We start from the raw sequence: 15,795 nt of genomic DNA, 5'->3' as shown, positions 1-15,795 counted from the left end.
CACACACACACACACTATGTTTTTTTCACATATTACACATATTTCTTGTTCATGACGTAATTAATTTCTATCAAAGACGTTGCCAACGCCAGCCTATGAAATCTGCCTGTCAAACTCTGAAGAGGGGAAAATTTGACCCATTGGTTTCGGTCTGTCCGACTTCTCGCCTGAATGAAACACCGGAGCGACGCCACCTCCAGCGAAGCAGACTGTTGGTGGCGATAAAAAAAATAATAATAAAAAAACCCGACTGCAACCTTCTTCTGCAGCGCGCCTTCTTTTCTCCAAACATTTTCAGACAGGTATGTTTACTTTTATTTTCTCGAAAGCATGCAAATACTGACTTTCATTCACCAACGCTGCATATCGCAGCGTTGTGTTCATGCGTCAAAGGGTCAGCGTCACGCAATGATCCACATTTCCAGAAAGTTCTCGCTTTCAGCTGTTGTATTATTTATTTAAATTGTTCTAAATGTATTTGTTTTGGGACCTCCGTTGTGCCTGTTCTCTTGGTTTGACTGAATTGTTTGTTGAATAAACTAGCCAGAGCTCGTAGCTGACGTTCATTACGTGCCAGCATGCTAGCACTGCCTAGCTTATCGCGGAGGGTATTAACAGCTCAGCACATAAACAAAGCCCCACTTGGCTGAGTTGTTGGCTGTCTTTCATTCTGCCTCCAGGCCGCGCGCAGCGCTCCGTCTGCTGGACCTTGACGCGCCAGCATGGACCCACGAAAAGTGACAGAGCTGAAGGGCTTCGTGCAGATGTGCGAGTCCAATCCGGGGATCCTGCACCTTCCGGAGATGGGATTCTTCCGCACCTGGCTGCAGAGGTCAGGATCTCTGAAGCATAAACGCTGATCGAGCCTACCAGGGATTTACTGCTTATGAGATCAGTAGATCGGATGCAATTATTTTTGTTTTAGTCCTCGGCAATATTTTAAGTCTTTAACGTTCTGCGGGCTGACCACGTGCTCTGACCCGCCCACCATCCAGTATAAACCAGTAGCCATTTGTGTCTCCTTGTTGTGATAGCATATATGGAGGACTGATCCTGCCAAAATTGACAATGAATAAATTAGGGAAGGAGTGAGGAAATATGACTGTAAATTCAAAACTCAAGGAAGAAAACTTTAAATAAATATATGTGGAAATAAATAACATTACTCCAAAACACAGACGGCTGATGTTCAACATCCTTTTGCAAAATGAAGTCCCAAATCTCAACAACCATTAGGATTAGTATCCAAATGGTGTCCAAAATTGAATATTAACCATTCTGTGGGCCTGTGGGAGACTAGCATTCGAATTGGGGGTGGTACTAAAGCATTTTCATGTACACTGTAATACCGTGAACCAAAATTACATATTTTTATTTGCGGGTGGGAATCTGTAACATTGCAGTGCCTTATTAAAGTTGCCATACCTCTTTCATTTAAAACTATTTAGCCAATTTAGATCCAAGTGATAGAGCAACACAAAGCTGTGCTTAAACAAAGGTAGTTTAGCATTAAAGGGCTTAAATCTTAAAAGTGTGGAGCACCCTGCAAGGTTATAAGGGTAAACAGCATTTTTCAATTGATTATTGAGGTGGATTTACATATTTACAACAATAAGATGTTATAAGATGTATAAGTCTTCTGAGAAATGCCTGTGTCATTTCCTGTGAGAAAAAAAACCCCAAAAGAAAAATGGAGGTGTGAATAATTTTGATTTTAACCATGTGCCTTGATCTAAACCAAGGCGAGTTTCAGATCCACACCTGATTCAAATCACCTAATTAAAGACTCAACCCAGTAAAATGCAATGAAGTTTGTTGTAAGGAGACAAAATGTGGAACATTTCTAGGGGTGGAATACTTTAATACGGTTTAAGAAATGATCATTTAATGATTGAAAAATAAAGTCAGTGTTTGTATTGACGCTTTACTAACTCCTCATAATTTCGTCCCACAGTATGGGTGCTAATATCCCTCCTCCGGCTAAGAAACAGGATTCATGCCAGGTGATGTGCGGATTATTTTTTCTTGCCAAATGTTTTTTTTTTTTTCTTTTGTTTCTTTCTTTCATTAAAACGTTTGTGGAAAGACAGAAGAGAACTATTAATTGGCGTTGTGTGACGTTTAGGGTGGCTGTCCGTGTGGGCCGTCCCCCTCGGCGGCGGCGCCTCCTGAGCCTGAGCTTCCTGTGGATTCTGAGAGCGAGGAGAGTGAAATAGGTACAGAAGAGATTCAGATCAGTTTTATTTATAAACCCCGTGCTGCTTTGATCACAGCTTCACCGTTCAGTGCAAAAATAGCAAATCAAGTCACCTGAATGCAACACAGGGTGCGAAAAATGTTTTTATATTAATCAAATCCAATTGTTTTTTTTTATCTGTTTACTGCCAAATTACATTAGCCAATAATTCCAGTTTTTCTGTGGTCACAGAAATTAACTCATAATCAACAAATCGCCTCATTGTTTTTGTGCTTGTGCATAACGGAGTATATTGAAAATTTTCCTGAAAAAGCAATGGTCGCAACAACTCCTACCTGCAGGTGGCAGTATATTTCATTTCTACACTTGCGAGTAATAGAAATACTTAAGTGCAAATATTGCAATATTTCTTGCAAATATTTCTAAATCGGCAGCAGAAACGTTTTGATTTTTATTGCAAAGAATCACAAAAAAAAAAAAATAATAAAAAAAAGTGACGCCTCTGATCTACACCAAATGTTTTTTACAGTTTACTTCAGTTCATTCAGGTACAATGCAATTAGCAGTGTTTTACTAAGACTCCACAGCCTAGGAAACCAAGAATTTCCTTCTGTTTAGCAAGGACAAAACTCAAATGTGTGAGGAAAAGAGGAGAGGAAACTGGCAGACATCAGGGTGCCTGGACTCTCTACTTGAGGGGAAACAAAAAGACATAATTCTCCTTTTATTTTAGAAATTGACAATGAAGGAGTGATCGAGCCGGACACAGACGATCAGCAGGAGATGGGAGAGTTTGACAACATCGAGGTGACGGATTTCTTATACCGAGTGAATACGTTTTAAACTGAAACTGCATTCTGCCATGAGTCGGCCAGAGATAAATAATTTGGACTCGTCTGCAGGTCACAGAGGAGATGATGGACCAAGCCAACGAGAAGAAGATCGAAGCGATCAACGCCCTCGGAGAAGGTTGGCTCCGCTAGTGACCAGAATGAAAATGATCCGCAGCACTAAAAGGGATCTTCGATCAATAACCTCCTGTCTTTGATTCCAGGCGACCTTCAGAAAGCGTTGGATCTGTTCACAGAAGCCATCAAGCTGAACCCTCGAGTAGCCATCCTTTACGCCAAGCGGGCGAGGTGAGCGACCCGGTGGGGGGCGGATGTTAATCCACAGCTCATCTGCAAAACGTTCCGAACCCGTTCTAAATGTTTCCATCTGTGCGCCAGCGTGTTCATCAAAATGCAGAAACCCAACGCAGCCATCAGAGACTGCAACAGAGCCATCAGCATCAACCCAGACTCTGCACAGCCGTACAAGTGGAGGGGCAAAGCTCACAGGTACCAGAGAGCCGCCGCCGTCTGTTTGACCAGGAGGCATCATTCAGTGTTTACTAGTGACATCACCAAACCCTCAGTGTAAACGCATGCAACCCGACTCAACTGGTTCTTCAAACATTTCTGTTTGATTATATTTCGTAACGTTGAGGCCGAGTGTGAAACACAAACGTGTTTTTTTAGAATGTTTTTTTTTTTTTTATCTATGATTCCTATAAAGTCTCTAGAAGTTTAGGATTTTCTTTGATCATTTTCTAGGTTTTGATTTGTGAAACTTGGCAAGAAAAATTGTAGGAAAATTTCTTTTTCTACTGTTTTGTTAATTTTAAAATAATACTTCTAAAATGCAGTGTTTTTTTATATTGCTGAATTTCAAATGACATCCTACTTGATTTTAATATTTAACCCGTGCAGACTTAGCCATCCTGTGGTCTTACCTTTCTTGTATATATTTTTTTACGGTGAGTATTAAAGGCCATACATTTTTCTTTAAAGGATCTGCATTTAGTGTGAGATACTGCAGTTCTCTTTTGACATGACACAAGTTAAAGGAATTAAAATAACTAAGATAAAATTAGCGTTGATGGCAAATAAGCAGTGAAATGACCTCATCATCGGACACCATTTTCTTATTTGATATGTGGAACCTGCAGCTGAGACATGACAGCTTGTTAAGGGATAGTTTGTTAAAAAGTAGTATAAATTTTTTTTTTTAAAATAATGTAGAAGAAAATCTAGAAATGATTAAAATGCAAAATGTGCAGAAATGTGCGATTTTGTTACATAAACAAACTTCAGTGTATTTAATGGGACTTTATGTAATGTATCAACATAATAGTAAAGAAGAACAATTGTATACATACATTTTAAATATCATTCTGTAGTGCTACTTTCTACAACACATTCATTTTACTTTGATGTTAAAATTTATGAATTTCCACTTTGTAAAACAACAAAAATGTCAGATGAAGTTGAAATTCTGACTGGGGAAAGTTTAGTATCCATATCTAAATGCAGTAGCATTGGCCAGAACGTGCTGTAGAATATTTCTGATTCCCTTTCTAACCATAACCAGATTATTATCAGCTTGTTTTGCACAGAACAGTCTGCCACAACAACAGTTAGCAAATCCCACTTTTTTCCCCATCATCCTCCCCGACTTCTGAGACAAATCAGACACAGAAAGGTCTGTTCTAGTCCGAATGCCAGTTTGTGACAAAGGGTTTCGCATTTTGCTTCATTTGCTACCTTGTGTGTGTGTGTGTGTGTGTGTGTGTGTGTGTGTGTGTGTGTGTGTGCGCGCGCGCGCGCGTGCGTGCGCAGGCTGCTTGGTCACTGGGAGGACGCAGCCAAAGACCTGGCCACAGCCTGTAAGCTGGACTACGACGAGGACGCCAGCGCGCTGCTAAAGGAAGTGCAGCCAAAGGTACCGAAGCAGGGAATAATAATAACGGGATGTCTCTGCATCCTTAAAAAGTCTTAAATTAATTCACAAAACTGTAAGTTGGTCTTGAATATGTCAATCGCAGGTCTTAAATTTTGGCAGGACTGTTTACTCATATGTTCTATGTAGCTTATTTTTCTCGTGGGACTTTTCTGTCTGGCAAATGTTTGAGTCACATGCAGACATCTTCATTGTTTTCTGTGACTCAAAGCTGTGGAGGCTACCGCTAACTAGCTGCTAACATGCCCTAGCTAGCTATATAGAGTTTTGCGTCTGTCGTGGATAAGTGTAAATTTGTTGCCAGTTTGATCTTTGCCACTGACTCACTTCTTTGCCATCTTGTACGCTGCTACATTCATTCTGTGCACAATTCTGTCACAAGACAGGTCTTAAATTTCATCCATCATGGTCTTAAAATGGTCTTAGAAAAGGTCTTAAAATGTCTTGTATTTGAGTTGGTGAAGCCTGCAGAAACTCTGCATATATTTTTTAACGTTTTAAACTTTGGTCGTCAGGCTAATAAAATCATGGAGCACAGACGCAAATATGAGCGGAAGAGGGAAGAGAAGGAGATCAAAGAGAAACAAGAGCGCATAAAGAAAGCCCGAGAGGAGCACGCGCGCGCACAGAGGGTGAGTCTGAGCGATATTTAAGCTGTTGAATACAATCTGGTCAAGATGGCTCACCTTCTGCGTTTCGCCGCTGCAGGACGAGGAAGCGCGGCAGTTTGGAGGAGGATACTTCCCAGGTGAGAGTGGAAGCACGATGGCTGCATGTTTTCCTTCTACACATTGTCTGGTGCTATTAATCAGCTGATTCCTGCTGGAAAGCCTGAAGTGCTGCTCCTGATTGTTCCTGGGTTTGTTCCTGTATAGGAGCTGCTGGCTTCCCGGGCGCCACGCCCCCTGGTGGTATGCCCGGTCTGGGTGAGCTCTTCAAGGATCCTGAGCTGCTCAACGCCATGAAGGTGAGTCAAATCAGCACCAATCCCTCGTCTCAACCCACCTGGTTCACACGTTTAAAGTGGCTTAGCTTCTAAACATGGAGTTTATCCTTTTGGTTATGAGAATTTCATAAAAAAGATAATCACGGCTATAAAGGTTCTCAGGAAACTCAAATGCTTTATCTTGTGAATTTCTTGCCGTTTTTCCCTCTTGTTGTGAACTTTTTTCCCTCCAAACATTTTTATATTTCCACTTTCGGACATCTGTTAAGCTAGCAGTCTTTCCCAGGATTGTGAAGGCTGTGACATTTCTGCATTAAAATTAGATTTGGGTGGATCGATCAAATAATATCGGCAACATCGATACCAGGTTGATATTAGTATCCGTGTTGGTAATACTATCGTGGCAATCTTGATACTTTAGTTTCAGATTACCTCTTGGAATTTTTTTTTTAAATTCTAGTTTCTCTACTTTAGAGAAGTTTTGATTTGCTTTCTTTTTTTCTTTTTTTTCTTTTTTTGCTGTTTGTCATGTTAATATGTTATTGCAAGTATTTCGTAAACACCAAAAAAACTTTTTCCAAACTCTGTCCCAGGTTTGAACAAAAATAATTCAGGAAAAAATAAAAGTGTTGATACTTTTTATTTAAAAGTATCGGTATCAGCGATACTGGTCCTGGCGATACTCAATATTGGATCATTGCTGAAATATTCAGTATCGCACGCCTTTAATTAAAATTCCTGTTTAATAAGCTTTCGCTTAGGATTTCAATATTAGATTTTTGTTACCTGTTGGCCATAATTATCCAAAAAAATATGTAGAAATGTAACTTTTTTTGTTGAATTACTGGCAAAAGAAACATTTTTTTATGGAATGTAAATTTATTAAGATGCATGTTAAAGATATGGAGTAAGCTTCGTGTATAAAAACCTGTGTTTTTGTGCCTTTTTAAACGTGTCTGTCGTTTAAATCCAGGACCCCGAGGTCATGGCCGCATTCCAGGATGTGGCGCAGAACCCGGCCAACATCTCAAAGTATCAAAACAACCCCAAAATCATGGCCCTGGTCACCAAGCTGAGTGCCAAGTTCGGAGCCTCCCCACAACCGTAGAGGGGGGGGCGGAGGGAACGAGACCAAAAGGTGAAACGATCCAGAGAGCGCCGCTTGTCAACAATTATTCACTGTGTTTAGTTCAAAGTGGGGAGCTGATTATGTGTAAACTGGTGCAATGTTCCAAAAAAAGGAAAAAACAAAACAAAAAAAACATTGAGCAACTTTTTACAGCGTTCTCAATCTGCCTAACAACATCTGAACTAGCCGACGACCCACCAGAGTCTGACGCTTCAGTAACCTCAGACGCATCTCAGCCTGGACTTTGTTTAACCCGCAGGTTGACCTTTTCTTAACCTCTATCTGGAACAGCTGCACTGAAAGCCTCTGCGTTGCAACTCTTTAGCGTTTCTACAAAGATTTAATACGTTGTAAAGCTTTCCCTCTGGTTTTCTTTCTGAACACAACCCAAAACTCTCACACAGGCTTTGGTGTGTTGTCTTTTTTTTTGTTATCAGAACTGTTAATAATACTAAAGAACGTAATAATGTTCATGTTTGACTGGGGGGGAAAAAAATAAATTCACAATAAAAACTCTTGATGCAAAATTTGCTTTTATTTATTTATTTATTTTTTTTGTAGCCTGTTCTTCATTCCACTGGGATTTTCTTTTCACATAATTTTAGGGGATTTTGTCAAATTTGTGAAAAACAAAATGAAAGCTATTTAGAATTAGCTGCATTAGATTTTACAGTATTTTCTGCTTGATGTGGATGAAATGTCACAAATTTAGTGAAAGAAACTTCACACCTAAGCTTCAATTTGAGTGGAATTATTTTGAGTTTGAACTGCCGCCTTTACAAAATGGAAAACTTTTAAATTTAGACGTTACTGAACAACAAATGAAGGTTTTAGCAGATTTCCATGGAATATTCACATTGTTTTTCCACCACAATCACATTAGAATATCAGTAATATATATTTCATGTATTTTTCTTAATTTTCCACAATTAAAGATCCCATGGAGGAAAATAAACCTCTTTCTGCAAGTTTTATCTTAAGACTCACAAATAGAAATAAAAAGATGCTCAAAATAAACTTTGTTTTCCAAACGTCTATATAAAATTAGCTGCTCTAAATGAATTTCATTTAGCTCTGATGAGGGTAAAAATGTCTTTCTGGATTGTATTGGTTGCATTTGACTTAATCAGCTCTACTGTTATGTTGTGCATAAAACTTCAACCACATTCTTGTCAAAAATGTATTAAAAAATATCAGTCAACCAAAATAAAAAAAAATCATAGTGGAAATACTTTTAAAAATATTCCCAGAACTAATAGTCACTGTAATAATTTTAAAATCTCTTACATTATAGCCAGTGAGGCACATCAGACCTTAGTTTTTACATTTTACTGATACAGTTTTCATCTTTTTCCATAAACATTTGTTAAAATACACAAGTTGATAAATCTTTAACATAAACCCAGGGGAAAAAAATTTAATTCAAGGAGAAATTTTGAACAAAGTAATTTTAAATCTAATTTATTTATGCCTTTTTAGGCTCCACCTGATTGCACCTTCTCAGTCAGGTGTTTGTTTTTTTCCAACCAGAAGCAGAACCAGATGTTCTATAAAGCCGGTTTAAACAAAGAGTGGGTTAGGAGGTCACGTAAGATCCTGGCTTTCTGCCACAGGATTACCGACTGCCCTGAAACACAGCGAGTCCTGTGGACACTGCAATGCGTAAACTAACAATCTTATTTCAGCTCATAATAATTCAACCATCGTCCATTAAAAAGTCACTCAGGGTCTGTGATAACATTGCTCTTTATTTAGGAGCTCGCAACAATCCAAAAACAAATCTGTGGAAAACAACATCTAGTCTGATAAGCAGGGAGGAAAACAAAGGCAGAGAGGCCGACGCTTGTGGAACCGGGTCACCAGAACAACGGCTAGTGTCCGTATCTGCGAAAACACGGCAGAGGGAGGCAAAGAGACATCAGTACAGCGGTTCGCATTCAACAGAAATAGTCACCAAACTGATCATACTCACTTCTGGAACTCCCACTCTCTGTTGTCCAGAGGACACACCTGTCTGGTTTTCAGCCAGCGGGAAATACAGTGAAAATGAAAGGCATGCTGGGAAAAAAAATAAATAAGTCAAGTTAAAAACCAGAATGGAAGTAACTTGATGACAACAATTAACTTTACAAGACTCTCCTCCATTTTGAATGAACATAGTGTTTTCTTAAAATGTTTTTTTCATGTAGACTCACATTGCAGACCCCCCAGGCTACGGTGCACTCTTCCGACGTCGCAGACGCCTGGTTGGCCTGACACTCTATACCTGAAGGAAGACAGGAAGTGATGTCGGACTGTATTACAACCTGACAAAAATGTTCAATGTCAGAATCAAATGAACTCACAGAGATCCATGATGTGGTTCCTACAGATGGCACAATTATCCACCACTATGTCCCAGGCCCACAGTGCAACAGCGTTCCACTGGAGATGAACAAAAACAGGGAAAATTATCCAGATGGCCTAAGGTACAAAACATTATGACCAGTATAAGAAGTTATTTTTTTCAATAGCATATGTTGGTGAGTGGGATATATCAGGTAGCTGGAGAAAATTTAGTCCTCAAAGTTGATGTGATAAGTAGCCTTTCAGTCTGCTGAAACCACACTATAAGCATCGCCACAATTAATTAAGACTGAAATTTCTGTAAATAATAACCTTAAAGGTCTTCCAATACAAGACAGTATCATTAAAAGTTTATAATAAACCACCTCTTACTTCAGTAACAACGCAAATCTGTTTGACTGTATTGGGTCTTAAGAATGAAAGTGGATATTTGAATCTGACTTCTCTTGTTTAGGGCGATGACGGCTAAAAAAAAATTCTACACAGACATGCTAACCCATTCAACAATTAAATAAACCGACAGATTCATTAGAAAATAAGCCATGAAGATGACATTGATAATGTTAAATAAACATTACGACATATCAAACAACAAGAAAAAAAGAGCACAACTAATTTAATTTCTTTAGTTTGTGAAATCTTGACAGTTGAAGCTAGCTGACTAAGCTAATTTAGCATGCAGGGTAGCACGAATTTAACTTTAGTCAATGGCGGTTTTTCTGCTTTAGCTAAATGTAGTTATTAACGTGGAGATACTAAAGATAAGTGGTCGATTTTAATAGATAACACGTTCAAAGTTTTTTTTTAATGTATGAGTATGACGCATTTAAATTGTGCTATGTGCTATGCTAGTAGTTTAGTAGCTAATGCTAGCTGTATTTAAGAGAGCTCAGGCTGCTCGTAGGACTAAGCTGTAGCTCACGGCATTCAGCCACAGCTAATGACGAGAAACATTTGTTTAATTTGACCACGGCTGCTTTAGACAAAGATACCTTTTTGACTTCGAAGCGTTTCTTGCTAGCTCCACTGTTAGTACCGCTTGGTGTGTCAACATCCATCGCTGCTGCCATCTTGGATAATCCGGGAAGCTTAGTTTAGTCACCCAATCGGAAACTAAAACAGCTTCCGTTAGCTTGTTTCGAACTGAAGTATTATTTCTAAATATTTCCCCACAATTTGGGTTAAGTGACTGAGACTTATTGTGAAAAATAATTTCATATTAATAACCTGCAAAAATGAATCCCAGAAAGATTTGGGTGAAAATAAAAGTTAGGTTCCACCGAGATTTGAACTCGGATCGCTGGATTCAGAGTCCAGAGTGCTAACCATTACACCATGGAACCCCACGCGATACGCAGCAGCAGGAACTACTCATATTATGACACGAATGATGAGCTGATTTTTTTTTTTGTATACATGTTAAATTTTACAGACCCTCCAGTCCTCGCCGCCTCCCCCCCCCATTAATAACTGTTGTAGAATGACGATACAAACCTTGTAGGCTTTCATTTCAGGGTTCCACAAAAACACAATATTCTTAAGTCATATGCAGTTGAAAAAACTTTTTATTCTCCTTGGTGTATGTTTGATGGAAGACGTTACAATAGGCACAAGACAAAGTAAGCACTCAGCATTAGTAAGCATTAGTAAACATTAGGCCCCCTTCTTTGGGGAAAATAAGTGGTTCAGTGTTGAAAGAGAACCAGACTCAGCATCCACAGTGTAAAATAAGTGGAAAGAGTACAGAATATTACTTAAATACAAGTTACCAAGTGTAAAATGTTACTCACATAAGAGCAAAAGGTTCCTCACAAAATTTTACTTTAAGAAAAATGTACTTTTTTAATGAACAGAAGAAAGTTCCACACATGGATTTCACAAATGAAAACTAGAACATATCAGTCTCAAACAGCTTTTGATTAAATTATGAACTTTATAAATAAAAATTCGGCTCAAATTGAACCATGTTAGCATATGACTTCATGAATATTTGGGAGGTAGTAGGTGTAATTTTAAAATATTATTCAGAGCCTTTACATGGTGTTGAAGAATCAATGCAATCTTTTTATATTACTTATTTTTACTCTTTAACGGACATGATTTAAAATGTAGCAGCTTAAAATACTTTATCAAAACAAACAAGTAAAAGTTCAAGTTTTGTACCCAACTTCAAAAAAGTCCAGCCTGCAGACAAATTGCACTGGATCACAGTAACACGACTGAATATAACTAGTTACTTTCCCCACCTTTGATGTATTTTGTTGACAGCAGAAGTCCGACAAAACATGTCAGAGACAGATAAAGAACAAACCTAAACCAGGCCTCTTCTCAAGATAAAGATATGACAGGAAATACATATTTATAGTGGATGTAAACATTTACAGCATGTGTTTCCATTTGAGCTGAAATAAAAATTACTTTATGGTTAGACACCAAAGTAACTACTAGAACTTGATTGTAGTAGTTACTTGAATCTTTTAGTCTACAAGACTAAAAAAGACTAGGAGGAAATTGAGTTTCCTCCTCAATTTCCTCCACTTGCTTTGCTCATCTTCTTGTTTTTGACCAACTTATACCACTGGGGAGTTTGAGCTTTTCTGGCCTTCTTCTTCACTCGGGTGGATTTCAGTTTTGCAGCTTTGGGTCCTACAGGATCCGTCTCAGTCCGTCTCAGGTTGTTTTCTGGACAGGTTGCAAACCCATTGGTGTCCATCAGCTTCTGACCTTTAACCTCAGCAGGGTGACCACATGTTCCCAAAACGTCCAACTTCACTCTCTCCATCCACCTGACCGAGCGAGACAAGGAAATCCAGACATTAGAAAACAATTCAGTTGCAGTTGTAATTGCAATTGGCACCAATGTCAAAATTTGGGATCAATGTCCTGCTGGAACATCCAGTTACATCTGTTGACGTCTGGCCAAAGTCTGCCCACACCAAATTGGTTAAAATCTTCCTCTATTTTTTTTTGGTAAAAAGTTTTTTTTACCAAAAACAAATAAATAACAACCCATTGTTTAAAGTTTCCCCACATGCAGCACAGAGCAGCCCTCTCCAAACCTCCACCTGATTGAAAAATGTATGGGTTTTAAAAGTTGAATTAACCATCTTCTTGCCAAATCAGATAATATTTTTTTATTATTTTCACTTGAACCGGCTCGCTGGTAGATGGACTGACCTGCGCCGGGGCAGCAGGTCACAGTCACAGATCAGAGGGTTGTCCCGCAGGTCGATCAGCTCAAGGCCGCTGAGCGGGCTCAGGTCCGGAAGCGTCTTCAACTGGTTTCCTCTCACGGTCAGAACTTTCAGACGTGGACCCAGGCTCAACAGAACCTCCTTCAACATCTAACCACAGATACAAGAGTTATTTAAAACCATGCATGTAGACAGTCATCGGGGGTCGGCAATTTTTTATTCAGTACTTATTTTCACATACACTCTATCTGTATAGGGCTTGGCAATTAATCAATAACATATATATCACGATAGATAACTGAATAAAACTTCACCGGTATGGCAGTATTTCAGACACTTAAAACAAACAAAAAGAAAACTAATCAGTAATTATTGATACTGACTGATATGAAACACTTATATTTTTCAGTCCTAAGTCAAAGCAGCAAGTTTTGAAATCAAATAACCGCAGCAATTTCAGACAATTTCTGTTTTGTTTCAATAGTCAAAAAGAAAAAGAAAAAAAGCACACACACAAATGTAGGCGTCCATCATAACCTTTACCTCTGCCATCCCCATCCGATTCATGTAAAGCCTCTGAAGACTGTGTGACATCTCCTGGAATGTCTCGGGTCCGTCCCACTGGACCGGGTTTTGAGACAGGTTCAGCTCCGTCAGGTTGGGCGTGTCGGTCAGAGCGTCGGACGGCACCCGGGTCAGCCGGTTGGAATCCAGGTGAAGCGTTTCAATGTTGGGAGAGTTCAGGGCAGCTTTGGCAATTCCACTAATGGCGTTATTCCCTAAATAGAGATTTGTCAGTGAGGGAGCAGCTGAGGAGAGTAAACCAGCAGGCTCCAGCCTGGAGATGGCGTTTCGCTCCAGATGCAAAACCGACAAATTTGGTACGAGTGACAGAGCTGCAGAGGAAAAGGAAAACATCAACTTTACTTTGGTTCTTTGCATGGATACAATTATAACTTTAGGAACTTTATCCGACCTTCATTGGGGAATTGTGTCAGTCGGTTCCCTCCCCTCCAGGTGAAGATTGGTGAGCTTTGGGAGTCCAGCCAGAGCTTCGGGCTCCAAAGACGTGAGGTCGTTGTCAGACAGATGCAAATACTTCAGGCTCCTCATCCCACGGAAGGCCCAAGCTTGGATTTTGTAGATTTTACAGAAGCCCAGGTACAGAGACACAACTTGACAGCCGCCCGGGAAGCTTCTGGCGGGGATGACATGCAAGTTGTTGCCATGGAGATTGAGCACCTGCGTCCTGGGCGGGAAGACCCGAGAGACTTTGTTAAGACCACGGCTCTCACACGAGGCGTCCTGGGCTTCAGTCTGGGCCGGGGGAAATCAGAGAGAAAGAACGAGAAACTGTTTAATACATTTCCACAGCATGTTTTCAGTCTGAACTTATCTTCCTGTTACAGGAAAACTTTTCCCGTTTACGGTTTTCGGATTCTTGCCAAGAACGGCTATTGGACCCCACTATATTCCCAGATTAACATTTGATTCTTAAAGTGTTTGGGCCCATACAAGTCAATTCCAGACTAGAGTTTTCAAAGTATCTACGCTGAAGTAAATATTTAACCTGCAAAAAAGAAAGTGCATGGGTGGATTCATGGATAGACTAGCAGATGAATGCTAATGGTTGTGTGGATGTTGGACAAACAAATTGATAGAAAAGAGGTATGTTCATAAAATCTCAAAATATTACCACAACTCATTACATGTGGGCTTATGCCTGCAAAACATGCATTCATAGAAAATAAATAAAATAAAGTCTGTGGTACCTCCCCACCGCCCTCCCCTAAAAATTGTCACCCTGGGCTACTGCCCCAAGTTTACCAAATCAATCACTGTCATTTTGAGTTTTAAAGAAAAGCACAGCAGACTGTAAACATAGTTTAAATTCCTCACCTCATCTACTCCCAGGGGAATCTCCATTAAGTTTTTGCCGACGCAGGCCACTGTGCGTTTGGTGTCATCACAGCGGCACGGTTCAGGACAGTTTCTTGCATTGATGGTTGAGATCAGATTTAAAATGGTCAGGAAAACTTCAGAACGGAGGAACTCCATCTGTACCAGGGGAGTATGTAAGAATCATGATTTCAAAACAGGAGATTTGTCTGGAAATCACTTCTATGGCTTCTTCTTTTTTATTTTAAATGAGTTTTTTTTTCTTTTCTTTTTTTTGTAGTTTGCAGGACATACAGACTGATCAAACAACAATGTTGACCTAAAGAGCACAAGTGTTGCTGAACCACTTCAGATTTGTTTTACCTCTTTACCTTTAAAGCAGATGTACTGGCATGAATTGAGAACTTACATTTTCAGTTTGAAAGCAGAATTTCATCTCTTTGCTGTTTTTGTATACAATTCTGCAGGCACGTGCGGGGGAGGGAAAGGGGGCTTGAGCCCCTGCCCCTTTTATCCTTGATGCCCCTAGTGGCCGTTTTTATTTAATTTTTTAAAATTGTTTTTTTATCTTTACGTCAGAAGGCCTGCTTGTGCCCCTCGGCAATAATATTTAGCTAAATATAATAATTTACCAAAAATAAACTAGTCTGGCTGCCCTCAGTCTAATAATGACTCTCAGAGCCCCCATGTTGTTCAGACACAGGGTCAATGGTGAGGAGGAGGGGCGAATCTGTGCCCTCTAAATATCAAATTATGGGCAAGAATATTTTTTCATACACTGGTTTGTGAATAAAAACGTAGATCTGATGTTGACGTTAGAAAAACGGTTTCTATTTACATTTTAGTAATTGTCCTCGCAATAGCGGGAAAAACCCGCCTCGCCCCTGAACACAGAGACGCTTAAAAGCTTCAGAGAAAACGTCCGACTTATTCAGGCTGCTAAATGCCCGGTTCGCTATCAGTCTGAGTCGGTCCCACCGACGGATGTAAAGAATGTCCTGATATAAGACACGGTACTGAAACCGTCACCGTGACTTCACATATGTAGAGGCATTGCTTACACCAGCTGCTGCATTTTTCGGCTTTGGCAAATTCCTTCATGACATCTGACGTTTATGCTCCACCCAATTTTCCCTGCCAGCATTTGGAGGGAAAAGGAGGTCCTGGACAAACCCAGGTGGGAATCCCAGCCAGCATGAAAAATAATTTGCGTTGGCTTCCTTTTCAGCTAGAGCTGAAGACAGGAAACTTAAGACAAGAAATAACCACAATAAGTTTTAATTCTATTCATTCAATTCATCTT

The 15,795-nt window shown here is 39.7% G+C and overlaps 3 protein-coding genes and 1 non-coding gene across 4 annotated transcripts; 1 reads left to right on the top strand and 3 right to left on the bottom strand.

Annotated features, from left to right (window-relative positions):
- The first annotated feature begins 140 nt into the window (after window positions 1-140).
- Window positions 141-7,580, top strand: st13 (ST13 Hsp70 interacting protein). Its single transcript, XM_015008216.2, has 13 exons — window positions 141-302; window positions 681-832; window positions 1,955-2,003; window positions 2,126-2,216; window positions 2,931-3,004; window positions 3,100-3,166; window positions 3,252-3,336; window positions 3,427-3,537; window positions 4,858-4,960; window positions 5,494-5,610; window positions 5,687-5,726; window positions 5,854-5,945; window positions 6,898-7,580. The coding sequence occupies exons 2-13, from the start codon at window positions 723-725 to the stop codon at window positions 7,030-7,032; spliced, it is 1,074 nt and encodes a 357-aa protein (XP_014863702.1). The 5' UTR covers window positions 141-302; window positions 681-722; the 3' UTR covers window positions 7,033-7,580.
- A 1,201-nt stretch (window positions 7,581-8,781) lies between these two features.
- Window positions 8,782-10,547, bottom strand: rbx1 (ring-box 1, E3 ubiquitin protein ligase). The gene is made up of 5 exons (XM_015008195.2): window positions 10,392-10,547; window positions 9,399-9,477; window positions 9,249-9,319; window positions 9,026-9,111; window positions 8,782-8,937 (listed from the first exon to the last, which is right to left on the bottom strand). Exons 1-5 carry the CDS (start codon window positions 10,467-10,469, stop codon window positions 8,925-8,927), a joined length of 327 nt encoding a protein of 108 aa, XP_014863681.1. The 5' UTR covers window positions 10,470-10,547; the 3' UTR covers window positions 8,782-8,924.
- A 123-nt stretch (window positions 10,548-10,670) lies between these two features.
- Window positions 10,671-10,742, bottom strand: trnaq-cug (transfer RNA glutamine (anticodon CUG)). The gene has a single exon. It is a non-coding gene; the product is annotated as a tRNA-Gln (tRNA).
- A 204-nt stretch (window positions 10,743-10,946) lies between these two features.
- Window positions 10,947-15,788, bottom strand: chadla (chondroadherin-like a). Its single transcript, XM_015008196.2, is given in 7 exon segments — window positions 10,947-12,006; window positions 12,008-12,185; window positions 12,577-12,743; window positions 13,137-13,489; window positions 13,570-13,603; window positions 13,605-13,910; window positions 14,493-15,788. Coding segments are annotated over 7 exon segments (1,257 nt in total). The 5' UTR covers window positions 14,652-15,788; the 3' UTR covers window positions 10,947-11,946.
- Between the last annotated feature and the right edge of the window lie 7 nt (window positions 15,789-15,795).

This window comes from Poecilia mexicana, unplaced genomic scaffold, assembly GCF_051168715.1.
Source record: "Poecilia mexicana isolate PSO_F unplaced genomic scaffold, ASM5116871v1 scaffold_8, whole genome shotgun sequence".
NCBI lineage: Eukaryota > Metazoa > Chordata > Actinopteri > Cyprinodontiformes > Poeciliidae > Poecilia > Poecilia mexicana.
The sequence above is the reverse complement of the archived record's forward strand: the minus strand, read 5'-3'. Positions and strand labels throughout refer to the sequence as shown.

Bases quoted from the DNA above. Each gene is read 5' to 3' on its own strand.
- rbx1 (XM_015008195.2), bottom strand. From the start codon at position 10,469: ATGGCAGCAGCGATGGATGTTGACACACCAAGCGGTACTAACAGTGGA. The intron at 9,478-10,391 runs GTATCTTTGTCT...GTTCATCTCCAG, and splicing joins AACGCTTCGAAGTCAAAAAG to TGGAACGCTGTTGCACTGTG. The intron at 9,112-9,248 runs GTGAGTCTACAT...TTTTTTTCCCAG, and splicing joins TAGCCTGGGGGGTCTGCAAT to CATGCCTTTCATTTTCACTG.
- st13 (XM_015008216.2), top strand. From the start codon at position 723: ATGGACCCACGAAAAGTGACAGAGCTGAAGGGCTTCGTGCAGATGTGC. The intron at 2,217-2,930 runs GTACAGAAGAGA...CTTTTATTTTAG, and splicing joins GAGCGAGGAGAGTGAAATAG to AAATTGACAATGAAGGAGTG. The intron at 3,167-3,251 runs GTTGGCTCCGCT...CTTTGATTCCAG, and splicing joins GATCAACGCCCTCGGAGAAG to GCGACCTTCAGAAAGCGTTG.